Source organism: Labrus mixtus, chromosome 1, assembly GCF_963584025.1.
Source record: "Labrus mixtus chromosome 1, fLabMix1.1, whole genome shotgun sequence".
Lineage (NCBI taxonomy): Eukaryota > Metazoa > Chordata > Actinopteri > Labriformes > Labridae > Labrus > Labrus mixtus.
Window position 1 is genome coordinate 25,201,510 of NC_083612.1, and position 19,321 is coordinate 25,220,830.

Sequence of the window (19,321 nt, forward strand, 5' to 3'; positions counted from 1 at the left end):
TAGGTGAACTTACCGGGGCCATGTGCTTTTGCTTACACTCATTAAGAACCAGCAGTGTTTGAAAAGAAAAATCAGCAGCCATCTTGCACCACTTCTGTGGAGGGGAATCATAGAGCCAGAAAGGGAGGATGATGAGAAACAGTAACACTCTTCTGGCTTCACTGAGTAGCGGCTTCTGTCCCCTGACTCTGATCTTTTATGTGGTTTGTCCAGCTTTTGCACTTGAGCCATAACCACACTTCTTCTCCCCCCCCCCCCCCCCCCCCCCCCACACACACACACACACACACACACATTTGGGATGCAGCCAACATGGGCATAAAATTGTAACACTCTGAATATACAAGGGCAGCAGTTCTCACTCCCTGTCCTGTGGATGCCCTCGTCTTCACCCTGACTTTAAGGTGCCTTCAAATGAGCCTCGTTTTCTTTCCCCCTAAGGTCTTTAGACTGCTGCCACAGTGGTGATACTTTTGGTTGATTTGGAGGTGTGGAGTGAAACGGTGAAAGAAAACAGGCTCACTCTTCTATGGGGATGATACACCACCATTTTTATGATGTGAAGAAGTGGTATGTTTCTCTTTTTCAGAGGTGTTTTGTGGATTTTTAACTTTCAAAGTGTACACATTTATAGCAGGTTAGAAAAAAAGAACCCTGTAAGCTATGTGATCAAAGCAATGCCTGCAGTGACTTATGATGGTGCCACAATAACAATGTGGCATTTACTATGATTACTACACTAATATGTAATTAGATTAAATATGCAATATAATCTGTTATCAAATAAAACTTAACACAGAGGAGGGGAAACTAAAGAATGTGGTGTGGGTGGACGTATGCATATGAATGCTGTTGGAATCTGCAAACTCTGATCTGCTGCTGTAATAATAAGAACTTTTGCTTTCTTTCCCCAGAGGACTCAAGTCTTTGCTGTCAGAGTTAAGAAAAATCAAGAATACGCACAGGAATATGAATAAAAGAATTGTGTTGCCTTGACATTTAATTCTGTTCATTATCAGTTTAATCTCACATATCAGACACTGAATAGAGAATCTCAGACATAATTGAGGGAGTGGGGGTGGTGTGGTAGAATTAATATCAGCCACTTGGATACTCTGTCTCAGTCCTATTTTTAGCCTATATGTGTGTGCACATGCAAGCCACGTGTGTATGTGACTGTGACAGCCTTCACCGGTTGCCTCTCTAACTCTGTTGACAGTAGGTTTTCAGAAAGCCAGCAGCTAAAGCCTAATGTGATTACTGTCTTTGTGAAAGGGGCTGGATAAGAGGTTAAAGGGTGGGTACGGCTCTGTGTGTTGATATAGATATATATTTATATACTTTATGTATGTGTGTGCGTGTGTGTGTGAGACTTGGTGGGGGAACCATTGTGTGGATTTTCCTCGTTTTTATAGCGCTCACTCTCAACACAGCTTGTCCTTTGAGCTGTGAAGGATCAGCTCACCATAGGCTTGCTATGAAGTGACTACATTGTGTGCCTTGCTTTTTGTGCTGTGGCTCCCACTGATAATGACTCCTCTGTCTTTCCCACAGCTGAAGAGGCCAAGGAGCTGGAAGAAGAGGAGTCAAAGACAGGTCAGCCAATCCACACCTGGTCAAGCCTCAGCCACTGCGGGCATCAGGGGCTCGCTGTCCGTTTTAGTTAGCAGTGAAAGAGTAGCATTTGGAAATCCACTTGTTAAATTTTCACATCCTGTACTCAAACCTGTCATTAAATTACAGTGTGTTGCATAGCGATTCAACCACCTTAAATTCAACATTTACAGTGTAACATAGTGGAAGTGATAGACAGTTATTTGACTATTTAATGTATTAACATTAAAGTAGTGCTGAGGTGGGCAATATGAAAAGGGCAGTTAGTATTATACACCTGCAAAATCTCTTTTTACACATGTGTTGTTTTGTTTTCATAATAAAGGGAAAAGTATCCAGTGAAAACGGTTAAATATATTGAGGTGGCAGCATGGCAGAGACCCAACAAAACAAGTAACTGAATGTTACGTTTGTTCACTGAGGTGTGAGAGAACTCTGATGAAGCATGAGTGCACGTCAGAAATGAGACCAGCTCCAGGCACCAAATCCATTCAACACAGCAACCCTGTGGCATATCTCTTCCACTTCTTTAGTGAGTGTGTAAGCGTTCGAGGCGGAGAGAGGCAGACGAGCCCACTAATTTAGCGATGCCAACAAGCTGTTTTACATTACACATCCCCCCAAAGCTACAGCTATAACAGTGAAATCTATCTTGTCTGTAAATTTAATGGTAACAAGTCCCACAATTTCCAAGTTTCACAAAAATGCCAACAACAGTGCTGCTGTGTCCTGTACTCAAATGATGCTGTTTACCAAGACGGATTGATTTAGCTGAAATGTGCCATGCATATTGTCACCTGGAACAAGCTGCTTGAGTTTCTTATGATGAAGAATACAGCGAAATGGACAGAAATCAACCGTGACAGCCCTTCCTCCATTTAATGCTACACTGAGTTTTTGCAAGACACGCCTCTCTTAAATCTGACTAGTTTCAACCAATGAACAAAGACAATACATACCAGGAGCTCTATATCATTTTTCGAAAATGTGCCCCTCTGCAAAGAGACATTTAGAGCATTTAAACGAGGAAATGAAGATGAACAAAAGTCTACAGCCTGCTAGGGGCTTTAAGAGGCTGCACTGAAGTAGAGTGGTGCCTTGAGCTAAACGCTAACAGCAAACATCCGGATGTTTAACATGCTCACTCTCTTCATTGAATGTGTTAGCATGTTAACTTTTCTTAGTTAGCATTAAGATAACAAAGTGCTGCCAAAGCTGGAGTCTCTCATGGTTGCCTTCTCCAAGACGAGATTTCAGGTGCAATTAGCGACAAAGTTGTCCAGTGATGTGCATATTGTACTCTTCAGTTTTTGTTTGCATTAATAAATGAGCAATACATTAAAGTAACTTGTTCACTAATGTGCTCTAGAGGTGTAGAGGTCCTGATAGGCAGATTTTGTTTCCCCTAGAAGAGCCTAGTGAGCTGTTAGTTGTTGTTTTTTTCAGTCTTCGTGGCTCACTAAGCTAACAGGCTGCTGGCTCTTTAGCTTTAAATGTACAGAAGAGACACCAGATTGTTATCTAGCGTCTCATCTAACGCTGCACAAGTAGAAGTGAAGCATAATTTTTAAATGTCGAACTATTTCTTAATACCTTTTTAATCAAAATCTAAGTTATTCATGAGATTTAATATTAACATTTAAAAGAAGCTATAGGTTTTGCTCAATACTCCCTTTATGCTTTTCAGTAATGCGGGTGGACCAGAACTTATACTCCTATGTGCAATTCTATTTCTGTGATGAGAGTTATGTGATATTTTGCTAAGCGTGACCTTATGAGTCCAGAATTAATTTCCCCATCAGCAAGCCGAGCAAGCTTTCTTCTGCCGCCTGCCCAACCTCAGCGCCTACCCCTCACAAACCTGAGCAGTTCTCCCTCAAGCGTTAATGTCATTAGAGTTATTCATTTGACTCCTTCTTTAGTCTGATTGAATTATTTAGCCTTCCTGTGAACGGCAAAGTTAATACCATGTGATTTTAATAAGCTGAGAGGTGACGGAGAGTCTCCGAGTGAGGGGGGACAACGACTTTTATTCTCTAATGCCTCTCTCATGAATGTTTCAGAGAATTATGTGCAGCCAGGAGCGGGGTCAGCCATCCCACAACTAGTGAGTCTTCATAGTTCAGCTGTAGCTAAAGGAAGAAGGGAAAAGTAGAACAGATCTCAGAGACTATGTACTCTTGTGACATGACGACAACTTGCAGCCTCTCCCCGCCTCTTGTCGCCGTCCATGCACCTGGATGATCCAGGTGGACGTCGTGGGCGGTGAGCTGGTGAAGTCAAGTTAATGGCCCTGCCTTCTGAGATCACTCTGTAGGCACTTCAGACTGGCAGCTTTGTTTTGCCATCTGGCTCCAATTGCGCTGACAAAAGCAGAGGTTCCTGCATGAGACAATGGTGCTGAAATGAGCCCCGCTTTAATAAACCCAGGATGATGGGGAGCCACATTTGTGTGTTATCTTAATGAGCTGTCCAAAGGAGAGCGCGCCTCCCTTTTCAAAGCCAGCCTGATCCGAACAATAACCAGTGATAACTAGGGACCTGGGCCCATTCATTTGCAATGGGGTTGAATCCCTTTGTTGCCTTTACAGCAGAAGCAAATCATGTTTAACAAACAGCACTGCTCAAATTCTGCTCAAATGTTGCTGCAGCCAACAGCAGCCCCTTCACACACACACACACACACACACACATGCACTGAAGGGCGAAGGGACACACACACTCCACACACACTGTAAGAAGCACTTTGATACACTAATCTACATTCACATTTAGAGAGGTGCAGTGTGCATGCATCTTGCTGGCTTCATCCCTCACCTCCCCACCTCCTCCCTGAAATGTGTTCAGTAATCTGAGCATGATGTGCTGTTTAGAGGGGGCTGCAGTCACGCAAGTGCAGCTCCTCCTGTCAGAAGCTGGCTTTAGTTTGTGTGCACTAGCCCCTGTCTCCCTAAATCCTCTGGACTCTAAGGAGTCAGGGCCTTAGCAACAAGGCACTGGAAGAGAGTGTTAGTCAGTGACCCAGTTCTTTCATAGACAAAGAATAGTCGGAAATAACAATTTCGTACGCCCTCTGAAGAAGAAGCTCCATGTGAAAAACTGTTTTATTAACCCTGCTTAACTGAGCCAAGGTCCTGTGAAGGTGGAAAGTTAGGAAATTTCCTTCATTATGAATCTCATGGCGGAAGAAAGCCACACCCTTCTCCTTCTTATGACTCCTGCATGCCACTGAAAGATAGATGACAGTTGCAAAAATCATATTAAAGCCTCAAGCCTCGGAGCGCATCACCTTATGTTGTTGTTGTGTTGATTTTAAGAAGCTAGCCAGCTAAAGGTGACTCCTGAGCAGACAGACAGAAACAAGGACAGCTGTACCAGAGTCAAAGTCACCTCTGTGCTTATTATATCCCCCTCTGTCTTTTTTATTGAGTTATTCACACAGCAATGAAAATAAAACCCCTTTATGCAAGAGGAAAAAAATACTCACCTCATGTCTCTCATGGGACTTAAAGTGTGTATATATATATATATATATATATGTATATTTAACATCATTTGCAAAACTGGGTATGGTGGATACAGATTAGAGAACAGATTAACACAATCAAATGTGTGTTTGGTTTTCAATTGTTACTAGATATCAACAGTTATGTTAAATTCCTTGAATGCATATGTAGCTGTTAAATGAACATGCACAAACAATATAATAGCGTTTTGTGGGGGTTTTGTCCACTAGGGGCACTAAGGGAAAATATTTATACAAACAGGTCTTAATTGATGATTTCCATGTGGTTTTATTCTCAAGAAAACATCTTAGCTAAAAGCATTAACTGTGTATGATGTATTACATAATCGTTTTTGCAAATGCATTTTTAGAAAAGAAAAATAACCGACGCGTTTGTAAATCAATTGATACGTATTATATTTGTATTTACAATACAATACTTAAAAAAAATATATATATATATATTATATACATATAGGCCAGTCTATGACACAAAAGACACAGTATTCCAAGTAGTTACGCTGTAAAGCAATGCTGAAGAATTGACTTCTTGAAATACATGCCGTCACCAGACCAGGCCTTATTAAAAAGTTGCATGCAGCATACTTAAAAATAACCCAGTTTGACAGACCTGCAGGTCACTTACATACCATTCCACATTGCTGCAGTTCAGATTGAGTGGTCCTTGGAAAACAGCCTGAGGCGGCTCTGCTTGACATGCCCTCCCTTTTTCACTGGCATCACATACTCAGCCACTGGGCTCTCCCAACGGTCACACATTACTGACTAAAGATATGTAAATAGAACATTCATGTTGCCTTCATTATTAGATGTGGGTCACAGGACAACTTCAAAAGTGCTAATTAAAAGAGCTCCCTGCACAACATTGCTTAGTAGCTGCAAACACATTAGTCAACCACCTCACTCATGTTCCTTGCTGTTCTTTGCTGTTTCTGCAGCACACAGTAAGCTACATGTATACTGAGTTTTCTCTAAGGATGAACACAGATTTTGCTGTTGAGGGCCAATTAAGATTGAATGTGTAATAATAGAAATTATAAACCCCTTTACACATGATTCATATAGATTTTGCATAACGCAGAATTCTCTAATTATGTACAAAATAGAACTTTCCCGTGTTGCTGATCTTTCCTTTCTTTCTTCTTTTAAGATGAGGAAATTAAACATATTAAAAGGAGATGCTTTGAAAGATTGTATTTGCTGCTTTTGCCTTGTGCTTAGGGCAGATTTTATTTGCTGCAAACTGAGACACTTGTGCAACCTCTCAGAGGTTATCTACTGGTCTGTGAGGAAAAGGCGACCTGATCATTGTCAGGAGAGATAGAAAGCAAATAGCATCTCCTAAATCATTTGGAATAATGAGTGTTGTCACCGTAAACAAAAAACAGTCAAACCACTGAGTGCATCACACAACAATATGCCAGTCCCACTGCTGCCTGGTTTGCATAACTGACAAAAGTAACAGTATAAAGAGTGGCTTTGTGAGAGGACAGGGGCACAGGGGTTCACAAGTGAATGCAATCCTTTTTCTTGGGATGAATCTGTCTGTACGGACACCATTTACATCCCCCTGCCATCCCAGCCCCCTGCTCCCCCCTCTGTCATGTAATCTCCGCTCCTCTGACAGCACAGCCAAGGCCCGGTGGGAGAGTGCCTATCCATCTCACTACCCCAATCTGCCTCCCCTGTTTGGTTCCACATGAGCACTCAGCTGCTGTGACTAATTAAATAAAGCGCTGTGCCCTCTGCTTCCTGTTAGCCATGGCAAGGTTGGTGCACATAGAGCAGAGGAGGAGGTGGAGGAGGAGGAGGCAAAGGGATAACAACAACCAAGGCTGTAATGATGCTTTTCCATGACACAATAGACATGAAAGTTATATTGATGCTGACATGATGCCCACTTCACAGCAGTTGTATCTCTCAAACAGCTTCAAATAATAATTCTTTTCTTTCTTGCTTTTCAGCCATGACACTGCTGAAAAGCTAAGGCCAAGAGATTCAAGGTGAGTGCGTACAGTTTTGCTGTGTCTTTACATACACCTGTGTATTAATGTGTCGCTCAGGTGTCACATTTTTAGCCTCTTATCACTACTACCTTATACCTTCAGCAGTAATGCTCTGGAGGACACAATGTCTCTAGAGGCTCTGGGTAAGTGCCGCTATAATGAGGCCGGGCTGCATTAAATCAGCAGATAGACGGGCATACGAGAAGGCTCAACATTTTGATTTTAGGAATCACAGGGTCACAGTCTGCTCCGACAAATGTATTGCATTTTATCTGGCATGCAAACATAAATGTCATGCCCTACTGTAATCCACAGATTAATGGTACACATGTCATGGTAAACATTTTAGGTGTGTCTATATGCTGTGGTTTTTTTTCCTCTTTCTAAATCTATGGATATTCACTGCCATCCTCATGAAGTTTTCAATCTGATAACTTTGGCTCATGATGAACTGCAGCGGCCATTCTGGTGCTGCAGTAAGAGCCTGACATAGTAAGGTGTATAGCATCCTTCTGCTACATTTAAGGCATTATGTCACTGCGTTCTGTGGATGCTTTGACAATCATGAATATTATATGTATATTTAAGCAGAACTTATTAGAAAGTAGCTCGCCATGCAGTGGAGGAGGAAAAGTCTGTCTCTGCTTAAGGTTCCACATCTGAAAACTGATTTCTAACACAACGCATTAATGTAAACAATCAGAAGGAATATTGGTTAAAAATGGTCCAGCTTTAGGATTTAGTAGCAAAACAATTTTAAAATGTGGTTTTGTGCTCAACAATATACACATCTACGAATAATACATGCTTATCATAAAGAAACACTCCTCAGAGTTTTTAGGTACCACGGACAGCTCCTCTGCTACCACAGTAGGAGATTGTGGTTACAGGAAGATGAGATAGCCAATTTAAAATAAGCCAGTTACTGTTGCTTATTTGCTTAATTTGCATTTACAGACATTTATTGGTTTTCGGGGGAAAATTTTATATCCATAGTAAAGAGGAAAAAGCAAAACAGGGTCAAAAGAACTGTGCACATTCAGTGTATGTTGTAATAGTTTGACTGGAAGGGCAATATTTGAATGATTTGAAGTGTGGCCTATTCCTTTTTAAGTGGATGATCCAAGTGAACAACAGGACAAAAGGAAGACTGTTGAAACTGTCAAAAAGAGTAGTAGCTGGATTCTACTGTAGCTCATGTGGATGTGTAATATGGGATATGGCATGACCAGACTGGTAGGACCATCATCGGTAGTCCAAAAGTCATGAAGTCATTAAAGAATAGAGAGTAAACCACAGATTGAAGCTTCTGTAGAATAGCAAATAAGATATGCCCTGCACTACTGCAGCTTGCTGTCTGTGTTACCTCCTGCTGGGTGCAAGAAAAGGAAAAGGTGAGCCAATTTGTAGCTGTTTTGATTGGCTCACTCATGAGTAAATCCTGGCTAGTGTTGGCAGGCCAGTCCTTTTTCTTTTGGCTGCTTTAAACCCCAACTTTTCCAGACAAAGACACATTCAGATGCTTCTTTGGATCCAGAATTTTTAAACTATATACTATGACACATACTTTTAACTATTCATACTTTCAGGCGGTGTGTAATTAAATGTGTTTCGAGGTATAATCACCTGGTGCTTGTCATCACTCTTAGGTTTATTAGCTGCATTAGAAAACAGCTTGTCTTGACTTTGTTTACATGTTGGGATAGTAGTTTTTCTAAGAGAGGATGTATAGAGGTGTGTGTTTTTTCCCACTTATATTGTCAGACTGCTTGTTGACTACATGGTTGTATACTTTTTTGTTGTGGTGACTCCACTTTAATAGCACACTGACCTAGACCAAGAGCAGCAGCAGTAATACAGTGGCAGGCAGGCATTTCCGATCTTGATGGGGGCCAGGGTGCAGGCGGTGGCCCTTGGGGAAAGGAATGGGACAATCCCACACTGGCCTCATGTTCACTCAACCATAGCTAGTCTGTGTCAGGTGCTTTATCCCTTCCTGGACCAAGCTCGTGGACCGGGAAAAGCCCAAAGGCTTGGCACTATTTTTGGGAGTCATGAGCAACAGAGGATATTTTTGTGCTTTAAACCTTTTTTTTCTCACTTTTCTTTTCTTCTTCTTTCAACATAGATGCTTTGATATTTGATGCTGATATATTTTAGGAGATGTTTTAGAACCACTCCATCAATTCTGATTTGTCAGATATTGAAGATGTTTGGTCCCTGTGGTGCTGGAGTGATAACAGGATGGTGCAGCTGGTCTGTCTTTTGTCAGAAAGAGACAGATACCATGGTTTATAAATGTAGTGATTATTTCCTGCACAAGAATTCCCTACACACATAGAGTTGATAGAGTTTGGAAGCTGGACAGATTTGATGTTGTGTGTATGATTTGTGTCCATGCCTGTATATGTTTGTACAGTATCTACACACATCTATTGCGAGAAGGTAGAGGAAAAAAACGACTCCATCACGCTGTCTACGAGTCACAGTTCACTAATATCTAATCTCACATTAAGTAGAGACTATGGGCCCACACTTTATCTGTTCCTCACTGCACTCTTAACTCTTACTGTAATAACCAGCAGTTCGATGTCAGTTGCGTGAATACTTTTTATTACAAGGTTGGACAGTTACAGCTTGCTTTTATTACACCCTGATTGGTCATTGCCGTAAAGCCGCAGCATGCAGACTGAGTAGAAGATGATGAAAGGTGCACAAAGTCATTTCCTGTAACTAGCCAAAATAAAGTCTGGCCAAGGAGGAGTCAAAGCGAGGACATTTGTCATTACTGTAGTATCCACTGACCTTCACCGAGATTGTTAACGCTAAGTAATATCCTGCAAGCCCCCAGACCTCTCTGCTGCTGAATCATCCTGGATCAATTATTCTAATATTTGTGTGGCAGTTTTGCTATCGATTAATGCATTTATGCAGAGTGCAGCATATCTTATTTAATAAAGTCGAGCTCTGCATTTAATTAAGCCATTTTACAGACAGGAGGCACTTTGTTTTCATAAACGTGTGCCTTATTGATACATGTGTTCATTCGTGACTTCGACCCTTTTTTGGGGTCATTACTAGCAGTCGAGCACTGATATCATAGTAAATAGCTATCTGCAGCACATTCAATACTTTGTATAGTGTGCTCACTACTGTGCTGGGATTGTTACAGGATTACACTGTATGTGTGTGATCATAAATACTTTATACTGATAATGAAGATCACTCAGTAGTTCTGGAAAGTTAGGCAGTAGAGTAAGTGAAAGTGTTCACCTGGAATCAGCATTTAGGGCTAACACATTTTCTAAATGCACTTGTTAATCTAAGTTATCTTTTTTAAAGTAATTGTTACTCATCACCTTTACAGTATGAGCCACTGTTGGTTGGACTTTTTATTCTGAACATAAAGAGATTTTAGCTTCAGGTACAAGATTCATAAATGTGAGTAAGAGTCTACAATCTTTGTTCTCTATGTGCATAATTTAGCCTTGAAAGAAAATGGCTCATCTGATGGCTATCATAAGATATTATGTTTCAGAAGACTGAGTCAGTTTTTTCATTAATTTATCATCTTTGAAGTTCCGTCTTCCTTTCCTTTAGACAGTTGCATAACCACAGTGTTTGAATAATGCTGGTTCAGGCAACACTTGAATAAAAATGCAGAATTTCAGGGTTATTGTTCTTTGAGCACAGGAGTTAATGCATCCCATCTCTAAACTGACTCATCTGACCTAAAAAAAAAAATATTCCCCTAAAAGGAACACTGTCTAGAGAGAAAGCTTTCAATTTGAAAGTAAAAATTTGCATTGGGCTGCTAGACCTGTGGTCATAATCTGCAATGATTGAAAATCTTTTTGTTCATTTTATGTTTGAAGGGACCAATAAGAAACTGTATTTTGCAGAACTTTTGGCCTAACAAGAAGAGATGTGTGCAAATGAGGAAAGAATGAATATTCAAACCTGAAGAGAATAAAGAAGACTCCGTGAAATAAAGAGCTGCATGGATGGTTCTGTTCATGTACCTAAAGACCTCTGATGAATTCCAACGAGTACAGATTACATTTTGATAACAGATTAGCCCTATAAGTGCAACTACTGCCACATAATGGCCCTTTGCCAGCTCCCTCAGCACAGTAGTGAAATATTTATATAATATCCCCCTATACATTCACTTCAACTGTGGTCTGTCACTCTCAGAATATATCCCATTGTTATACCTTTTTTCACAGTAATAGTTTTGGGTTTACTGTCATGGTTTTATGAGTAACATGAAAGGAGAGATAAAAGGGGGTAAAATAGAGTAGAATTGAAAGGAGAATACTGGTCTATTTTAAAAGCCTGGCGAGGCGGGGGTTTGCTCTGATGATCCTATCAGAATTTTTGGAGATCTTGTGGGAAGCATTGTGAAGCACTAGGAGAGGCAGGGGGGTTTGGGGGGGGGGGGGGGGGGGGGGGGGGGGGCAGTTCCTCTACTATATGTGGCAGGTGAGGCCCAGCAGACACTGATAATGTCAGACAGGACACTTACATTGGACTCTCTCCAGGGAGGTGTCCAGTATCTCTGATATCTGCATTATTTATGTTTTTGTCTCTGCCATTTATCAGCATTTTTATAAGTCGCAGCCTCATTCTACAGTACATCTCCAGTGATGGAATAGACTGCAGCAATGATAGCCTCTAAGGGAAGCCAATAACCGAATATAGTAGCTCTTATTGATATCAGAAAAGTGTGGAATGGACAAGTGTGCTGCGTAGCAGTCTCTGCATACTGTTGGAAACCTTGGCAAACATCCAGTCACATCAAAATTGTGCTTTGAAAAATAAAATATAACGAGGAAAATGCTGTGCTGGCTCCACTTTCCTACCTCTATATTAATTTTTTAGGACACAAAACTGGTACTGTGTGTGCTGCGGTAGGAGTTGCACAGCAACTGAATCACTGATCAATGACAGCTAATGAACACGGCAGGAGTTCTGCTCTGTTTGCCTCTCGACAGAGAGCTGCCTTCTCCAGAGAGCTCCTTTTCTCCTGTTTTTGCCAGAAAAGCACAGGAGCCTTCATTGAAACCAACTGCCTCTGGGCTCAATTAACTACCATAGAGTGCTCATAATGCAGATGAGAGACTGAGTATAAGATCAGTGGTGTGGTGATGCTGGAAATCACACACAATCGGATCTACATACACAAATTCAGATAACCAGGACATCATGGTCCTAAAATATGCAATAAATGTATAGACGATGAAAAAGGCTCCATCAGAAGGGATTTAATAGGTAAAATAAAATTATAACTTTCTTTGATACAACTCATCAACACAGTAATAAAAAATCCACATTATCTTCTTTCAGAAACAAACATTCTCTGAGGCGCTTTGCACCAAAGGATGATCAAGTAATGGAAGTGGATCAACAAAGTATAATGGCTGCACTGACTCAATTGTGTTAATAATAATCTCTGATACTGTAAAATATTGAACACATGTAGACCTTTATTTAACCAGGAATGAAACCCATTGAGATTAAAAATCTCTTTCAAGAGTGTCCTTGCCAAGACAGGCAGCAGCACATTTAACAGAGTTTCACACAGACAACGAGCAGCCAAACTTACTAATACAAAAATACATCATTAGACATTAAAAGACACAAATTAAAAAATCGGTCTGTCAAAATCATCCACATACACATCAGGGAGAAAATCTACAGCCAGATGTGTCTGCCTCCATGTCACTGAACATCCTCTTAAAAACATCCAACGAGAGAAGCTCATTAGGTTTCAGCTCTTTTTGTAATTTGTTTCAAGTAAAGGGAGGTATGAGGTCACCAGGCCATTGCCTTTGTCAAAACATGTTTGCTTCACTTTACACCTGTCACTCAGCCAATCACTGTGAGTATCCCAACCTGCCCAACATGGACCAATAAACAAAACACTCCTCTGAACGGTCGTCAAATTTGATTAATTATCTTTGCTGTTTTGGCTAAATGACAATCAAGAAACTCTTACAAATTGGAGTTCTTCATTTCTCAGCCATCATCAATGTGCATATTATGGGTTTTGGTGGCAGGAGAAGCCAGCCCTTTTAAATGGATCCCATCCTATTGTTCACAAAGAAATAGATATCAAAGAGAATATGTTCTGTGTCGGGAAATTTACAGATGGCACAAATGTAAATACTGAAAAGTCGTTTCCCCCCACTTTAGAATATTTTCTCTTCGGTCTATAGCAAAATAATGTGTTGTTTGTAATGTCTATGGAGCTGATTTGCAGTGCTTGAGTGAATATCCAACCTGTCAGTTAGGTATTATAACAATAATAATAATAATAATAATCTGGTGTAATTTGCTTATGTCGGACATCATTAAAATGACCTGTTTAATCAGCCCACTGTTTATCCCTCACAGCTTTGTGAGTAAAATGCCTCTAAATATGGTAAATGGGCATCTGATATGGTTTTCGGTTGTGAAGCTCAAAGTTAAACACAGCATTGACCTCTGTGCATGCCTAAAGTGTGCAATGAATTGAAGCTGAAGGTAAAATCGTTGACGTCAAAATGTCACAGTCCTACAGCCATTGCTTCACTTTGCACAGTTCAGCTTATGGGGTGACAGTCACCTTCATGCTGCATCAGACACCAGCACAGGTGGAAGACTGTCGCTCAGGAGGGATGACCTCCCATGACTCTTAATATTCATCCAGACGAACTTACTTAGAAGATAAGTGGTGAAGGATAAATGGTTGACTCGCCTTTTGAAATGGCCGACGTCCCGGTGTGAGCGCCGAATAAACTGTGACTCCCTCTTCTCCCCCTCCTTACCTTTCTCCTGAGACTGAGTCACCTCGCCTTCAGGGTTTGCACCAGGAGTCTCTTCAAACGATCCTTTAGACTGAAGTGAAGAATCAAGATTAATGCATCCCCACGTACCACCCAGGCTCCAGGGGGAAAAGTCCTATAATTAACACCAGGGGGGCTGCAGGCTGCTTTTGGAGAGAGGTCAGGGGTTGTGTAGCTCTACTATAGAAGAAGAACTGAGAGAGGTGTAGGATTTTAAGAGTGTGACATATGTGGTTGCTTTCGAATAACTGGTCACTCAGGACCTGTCAGACATCTCACTCATGACGGAGTATTATGAGGACAAAGTGGAGTGGCCTGTAGCAAGAGCTGCTGCATTATGGCACAATTCATAGTGAACTGCTTTCTTCTTTGGAACAGTCTGTCCGATTAAACAGGGCATATAAAACATAATGTATTCTCATGAAATGCAAGCTAACTAATACATTCTTTACTGGAGCTACAGCCAGTAGGCCTAGCTTATGATCGCTTTAGAGTTGTTGCAATATCAGTACTAGTCATGGTATAGGCCTGTATCAACAGTTGATACAGTTGGCTGTATCAGTTGTCGGGTTAGAAACATAAAAACAAAAATATTGCCATGAAATGCTTATAGCAAGGGTAATGGCAGTCAGAACAAGGGGAATGACAGCTGTCAGTATTTAAACCACTATTATGTATATGTTTGTATCACATTGACACCAATAGTCAACCTCAGATTGGAAAAAGTCTACTGAGTTTAGCACAAATACTGGAAACATGAAGCAACAGCTTGTCTGGCTCTGTCCCAAGAGTCGACACTCTAAGCTCAATATTTGAAAACTTTTATCTAGTTTCCTTTTTCTTTTCTTTTTTACGAACAAATCTGTAAAACGATTTTGTTGTGACTCTACAATGATATATGAGTTGGACTGTTTTTCTTTTTTTTAAAACCTGAGCAGCATAGGTTGGCTTAAGCCCCAAATATTCCCTTCAATATATTTGTATGAAATCCGACTTCATGGCAGCAGTGATTGTGTCTTTATTCATTTTGATTATCAGCTTTAAACAAGTTATAGCTATTCTTAAAGTCACTTAGGTTTATGTAAGTGGTTTGATTTAAAGAGAAGGGGGGCCAGGGTGAGGAGGACAATGAAATACTTAACCTACTTTGCAGCGCACTTACACACAGTTAACTTGAAGGTTATGTATTTACACGCATGGTTACGCCTTATAATAACAGCCTCTTCTATTTCTCCCCACGCTGATGATACTAAGTGCTCTTTAAATATATCCCACAACCCACCATTTTGTGTCCAGCAGTTCCCAGGGGATCATATGTCCGATGCAGCCCATTACTGTCTATCCAATGTAATGAATGCATCCATAAAATATCTGTGTATCCACTGTAAGCATACATTATACTCTATAATTATCAATCCTTACATAGAAAATTGTCACGGTGTTTTTGATCATCTGGTGATGATCTTAAAGTGTCACCAAGGTTTAGCTACACCCTCATTATCCCAAATACTTCTCCAAGGTTATTCCCAAACATTTCTTTTCTTTTACCATGCCTGCTGTTTGTCTCTGATACTAACTTTGATTACTTTTTGTTTTGCTGTGTCAAACAGAACGAGGCCTGCGGTTTAGTTTCTTAGTTTTGACTTTCTACAAGCACAGATGTAATAAAAAAGAAGAGGAAGTTACAGAGAGGGAGAAATGGAAGATTGGACTTACATTTCAATGTAAATGAGGAGAAAAAGGGGCACAGTGTGGATTTACAACGGTTCATTAGATTAAATCCACTGTTCCGCTATATCTTTCACATGAACAATCTCCCATAGCCCGAGTAAATTAGTGTTCAATCTCGTGTACCTGCTGTTAATGAATCTGTCCATCAGCTCGTGTCTCAGGTGCTGGGATGGAGGAATGGGTTCAGCCCTGACTTCACTGCTTTGGATTCTCTGAGAGACAAAGCAAAGCCGTTATAACACTAAAGTTGTTAGAAGTGTTATGAGTGAACTTTTTGATTTCCAGTGATCAGAATCCCCCCCAAAGGTGTTTTCATGGTGGTATTTTGAAGTGATTATCAACACTGTGCTGTGGATGCTACTATGACCTCTGTACAAGGTCATAATACAAATAATATCCAGTAACTTGTTTTAATTACTTTAAGTTAAGTTGAGTAAACACATAACATGGTTTCACTAATCTATTTTGTAGAGCCCTGTTTTCTTTAATGAAAACGTTCTGGACATTAATTCATTAGTGTTCATTGACAATAGTAACCTTGGTTAAAATTATTGAATTATTGATTGAAGGTCGAGTTTGGAAGGCAAATTATTGTTGAATTATTGTTGAAATTCTTTATTAGGAATAACCCCTTGAGATGTGTCATCTTGTTTTGGAGGGGATCCTTGAATACAGAAAAGTACAGTATACAGACACAGAGCACAAGACCAGAAATGAAAACAAAGGAGAAAAACAAAAACAGAACTAAACAGTTCATATCAAATGATGATTGGACTTACAAAATCTGGTGAACTGACTCAAAGCAGAGCAAAACATGGAGTGGATTTTTCATTCACAGATCAAAAACAAAAAAAGTAATCTAGACAGTGGAATATACACAACATAAATGATAATATTAAGGTGTTGAAGCGGTGTTATTATGGACAGTTGATTCTGATTCTGAGTTACCCTTTGACATGAAGAGAATATAAGCGAGACAACGTGCCGCTGCTCTGTGAGACAGATATTCTTATGCTAGCTCTGCTCTTTGCAAATATTCCAGTCACTAAGAATGACACATTTTATTACTTTTTTTAGTTTTAGTTTGATATTTTTAGATATTCACGGGTCACATTTAGGATGTATCCACATCACAGCATGCTGTCATGTGTGAAATGTAATAAAAAGGATGATAATGAGCGTCAATTAGGAGGTAGGAGAAGCTGATCTCTAACAGAACTATTTTTGGTTTTCCTGTGATGAAATATTAGGACAGACACGCTCAGCGCTTCAAACACTGAGTGCACAGTCAAAAGACATCTGAGTTTCTGCTATATCTAAATCCAACATAAATTCCTGACAGGTTTATCCAGTACAGCTGAGGTCTTAATGAAACACAGAGTGTGAGCAGAATTCCCACTGATATGAGGCAGAGATTATTCGCTCCTCTCAGGGTATTTATGTTGGATATCTCAGCAGGAAACAGGAATTAAAAGATCCATCCTTAGTCCGCTGTTTTCATTTAGAAGTCCAGTTGCCTGCAGATATGGCTGACTGACTTGAATAATGTATCTAAAAACTGAAGCTCCAGCTATTTTGCCTTTGAAGGCTTCAAGTAGGAGAGCTTCATGTGTGACATAATTAAATTCCACCCGAGTTAATTCAAACTGTTTAATGATGCAGGGAGAACAATTTCTTTGGCTGTGCTAGCAGTGGGGTGGTCCATAGGGGCTACGAGTGAGGAGAGGCATTAGAAGTTCGCTTGTGATACAGAGAGCATGATGACTAGATGAAGAGAGACTTGAAGGTTGTAGAATCCTTGGAAAGACAGCTTCCTGTTGCTGTGAAAGTTTATTTAATAATGCACAAACTGGAGTGTTTTTCTGTAGTTTTCTCCACTTTTTTTCAGCAGAATTGGTCTTCATACTGATGAGAATTGTAGATAATTATCAGAAGTATGTATGTGAGGTATATTCTTCCCCCTGCTTGCTTTATTTATTGGGTTATCTTTTTTTGTGACCAGCACTGCAGAGTTTCATTATTTTTCAAAGCTAATAACCTCTCCCAAGGTGCACACCCTGACATGATACGCATTGTGTTTTTTGTCTCTTTTATTTCCAGGAGTCGGGGCCAGGCAGCGGGTAGGAGATGAGTCTGGCTCGTATAATCCCACTCCACCTATCCATCAACCTGGAGACTATTTCCAGCATCCCCCTACAGAATGTCAAAGCGTCGCTGAGCGGAAGATGAGTCCATCATCTTCTTTCTAAGACTTTCCCTCGAGTTTCCATCAAAAACACATAAACACATCATGTGCCATTATTTCCTATCGCCCCCTCCCCCACCCCCCTCCTCTCTTCTGTCAATAGAGGGGCTTCGTCAGTGAGTGATCTCAGTTGAGCGCAGTATGCAAAAGAGGAGCTCTTGTTTGACACCTACTGGATGTGACAGGATCCTTTCACTGTCGCTGACATCACTCTGCATGGGTTGTGATGGGGCGTGTGCCAGAGATCTCCTGTCTAATAAGAAGAGAGACACTTAAAGAGATGACCCTGCCTCAGTTGCCTTCACTGTCTCTCAGCCAGAGAGAGAGAGAGAGTTCTGCTCTCCCATTACTCCCGCACTTGCTAATTAGTGTCAGTCGGCGGAATAACTTGTACCTGTCGGCGTGTGCTGCTTCCCTATATTCACTAACTTCAGGGGATTGACATTGAATGCCAGCTAAGCTCCAACAAACTGCAAATGGTGCATGGGATACACCCTGATATCCTTATTGACCTGATGACTTTATATGTAGGTTTGATTTTATTGAACGAGGACTCTCTGAGCTTTTTTTTTTTTTTACTGCTTTTATGGAATGTTGTATCTCTTCAGGCTCGGGGCTGTACAGGTTGTTTTATTGCTTTTGTTAGGTACTCGTGCAATCATGTGCCATTTGACCATGTATGAATGCCAAAGTAATTTTGTTTCAGATAACCCAGTGCCTATTTACATTAAAGAGACATGATGAAACTGCCTGGCCATTGATAATTATTGGTTCCCATTCCACTTTGTGCTCGTTCAAGCAGAACAAGGTGGACTGACATTTTTTTTACCCAAGGGATTAGCCGTGCAGCTCGAATTCCTCCTTAGTTGATTTATCTTCCCGATAGGCTGGTCTACATAATGAGTTAAACATGAATTATGATGAAAGTATTACAAATATTTCATTTACATGCAGATCAGCAGTGACATGTTGAATTGTTCCCCGTTAGAAGCAGTCCTATTTTAGGGCTAATCCCTGTCTGTTTGCAGATGCTCAGTCATCCTGAACATTCGACTTGTTTTGAATAATGGATTTTCTTTTGGATTGTTTGTAGCTGTCATATGCCAAATAACTACCTTGCCATCAAGTCTGACTTGTATAGGAAGTGAAAAAATCCCTCCTTTGCACACACACACACACACACACACACACACACACACACACGAACACACATGCACACACACATACTGTGTCCTCCTCCTAAGCTGGATGAGACTGTTGATCAGACCCCAGGCTGTGCCAAAATGCGCAGATCTCTCTGTACAGTAGCCCTTGACCTTGCTGTGTGTCCTCATGGCCCAGACACCTACCTGAAATTAAATTACAGATT

At 40.6% G+C, this 19,321-nt stretch overlaps 1 protein-coding gene across 3 annotated transcripts in view; it reads left to right on the plus strand.

Annotated features, from left to right (window-relative positions):
* Nucleotides 1-18,698, plus strand: part of cd276 (CD276 molecule) — a 73,457-nt gene extending 54,759 nt beyond the window's left edge. For all 3 annotated transcript variants that reach the window (XM_061039661.1, XM_061039668.1, XM_061039651.1), the window contains exons 6-8: nucleotides 1,555-1,596; nucleotides 7,105-7,143; nucleotides 17,808-18,698. In XM_061039661.1, coding sequence (XP_060895644.1) covers nucleotides 1,555-1,596; nucleotides 7,105-7,127 — 65 coding nt within the window. In that variant the 3' untranslated portion in view covers nucleotides 7,128-7,143; nucleotides 17,808-18,698. The remainder of the gene's footprint in view (nucleotides 1-1,554; nucleotides 1,597-7,104; nucleotides 7,144-17,807) is intronic.
* The last annotated feature ends 623 nt before the right edge of the window (nucleotides 18,699-19,321 follow it).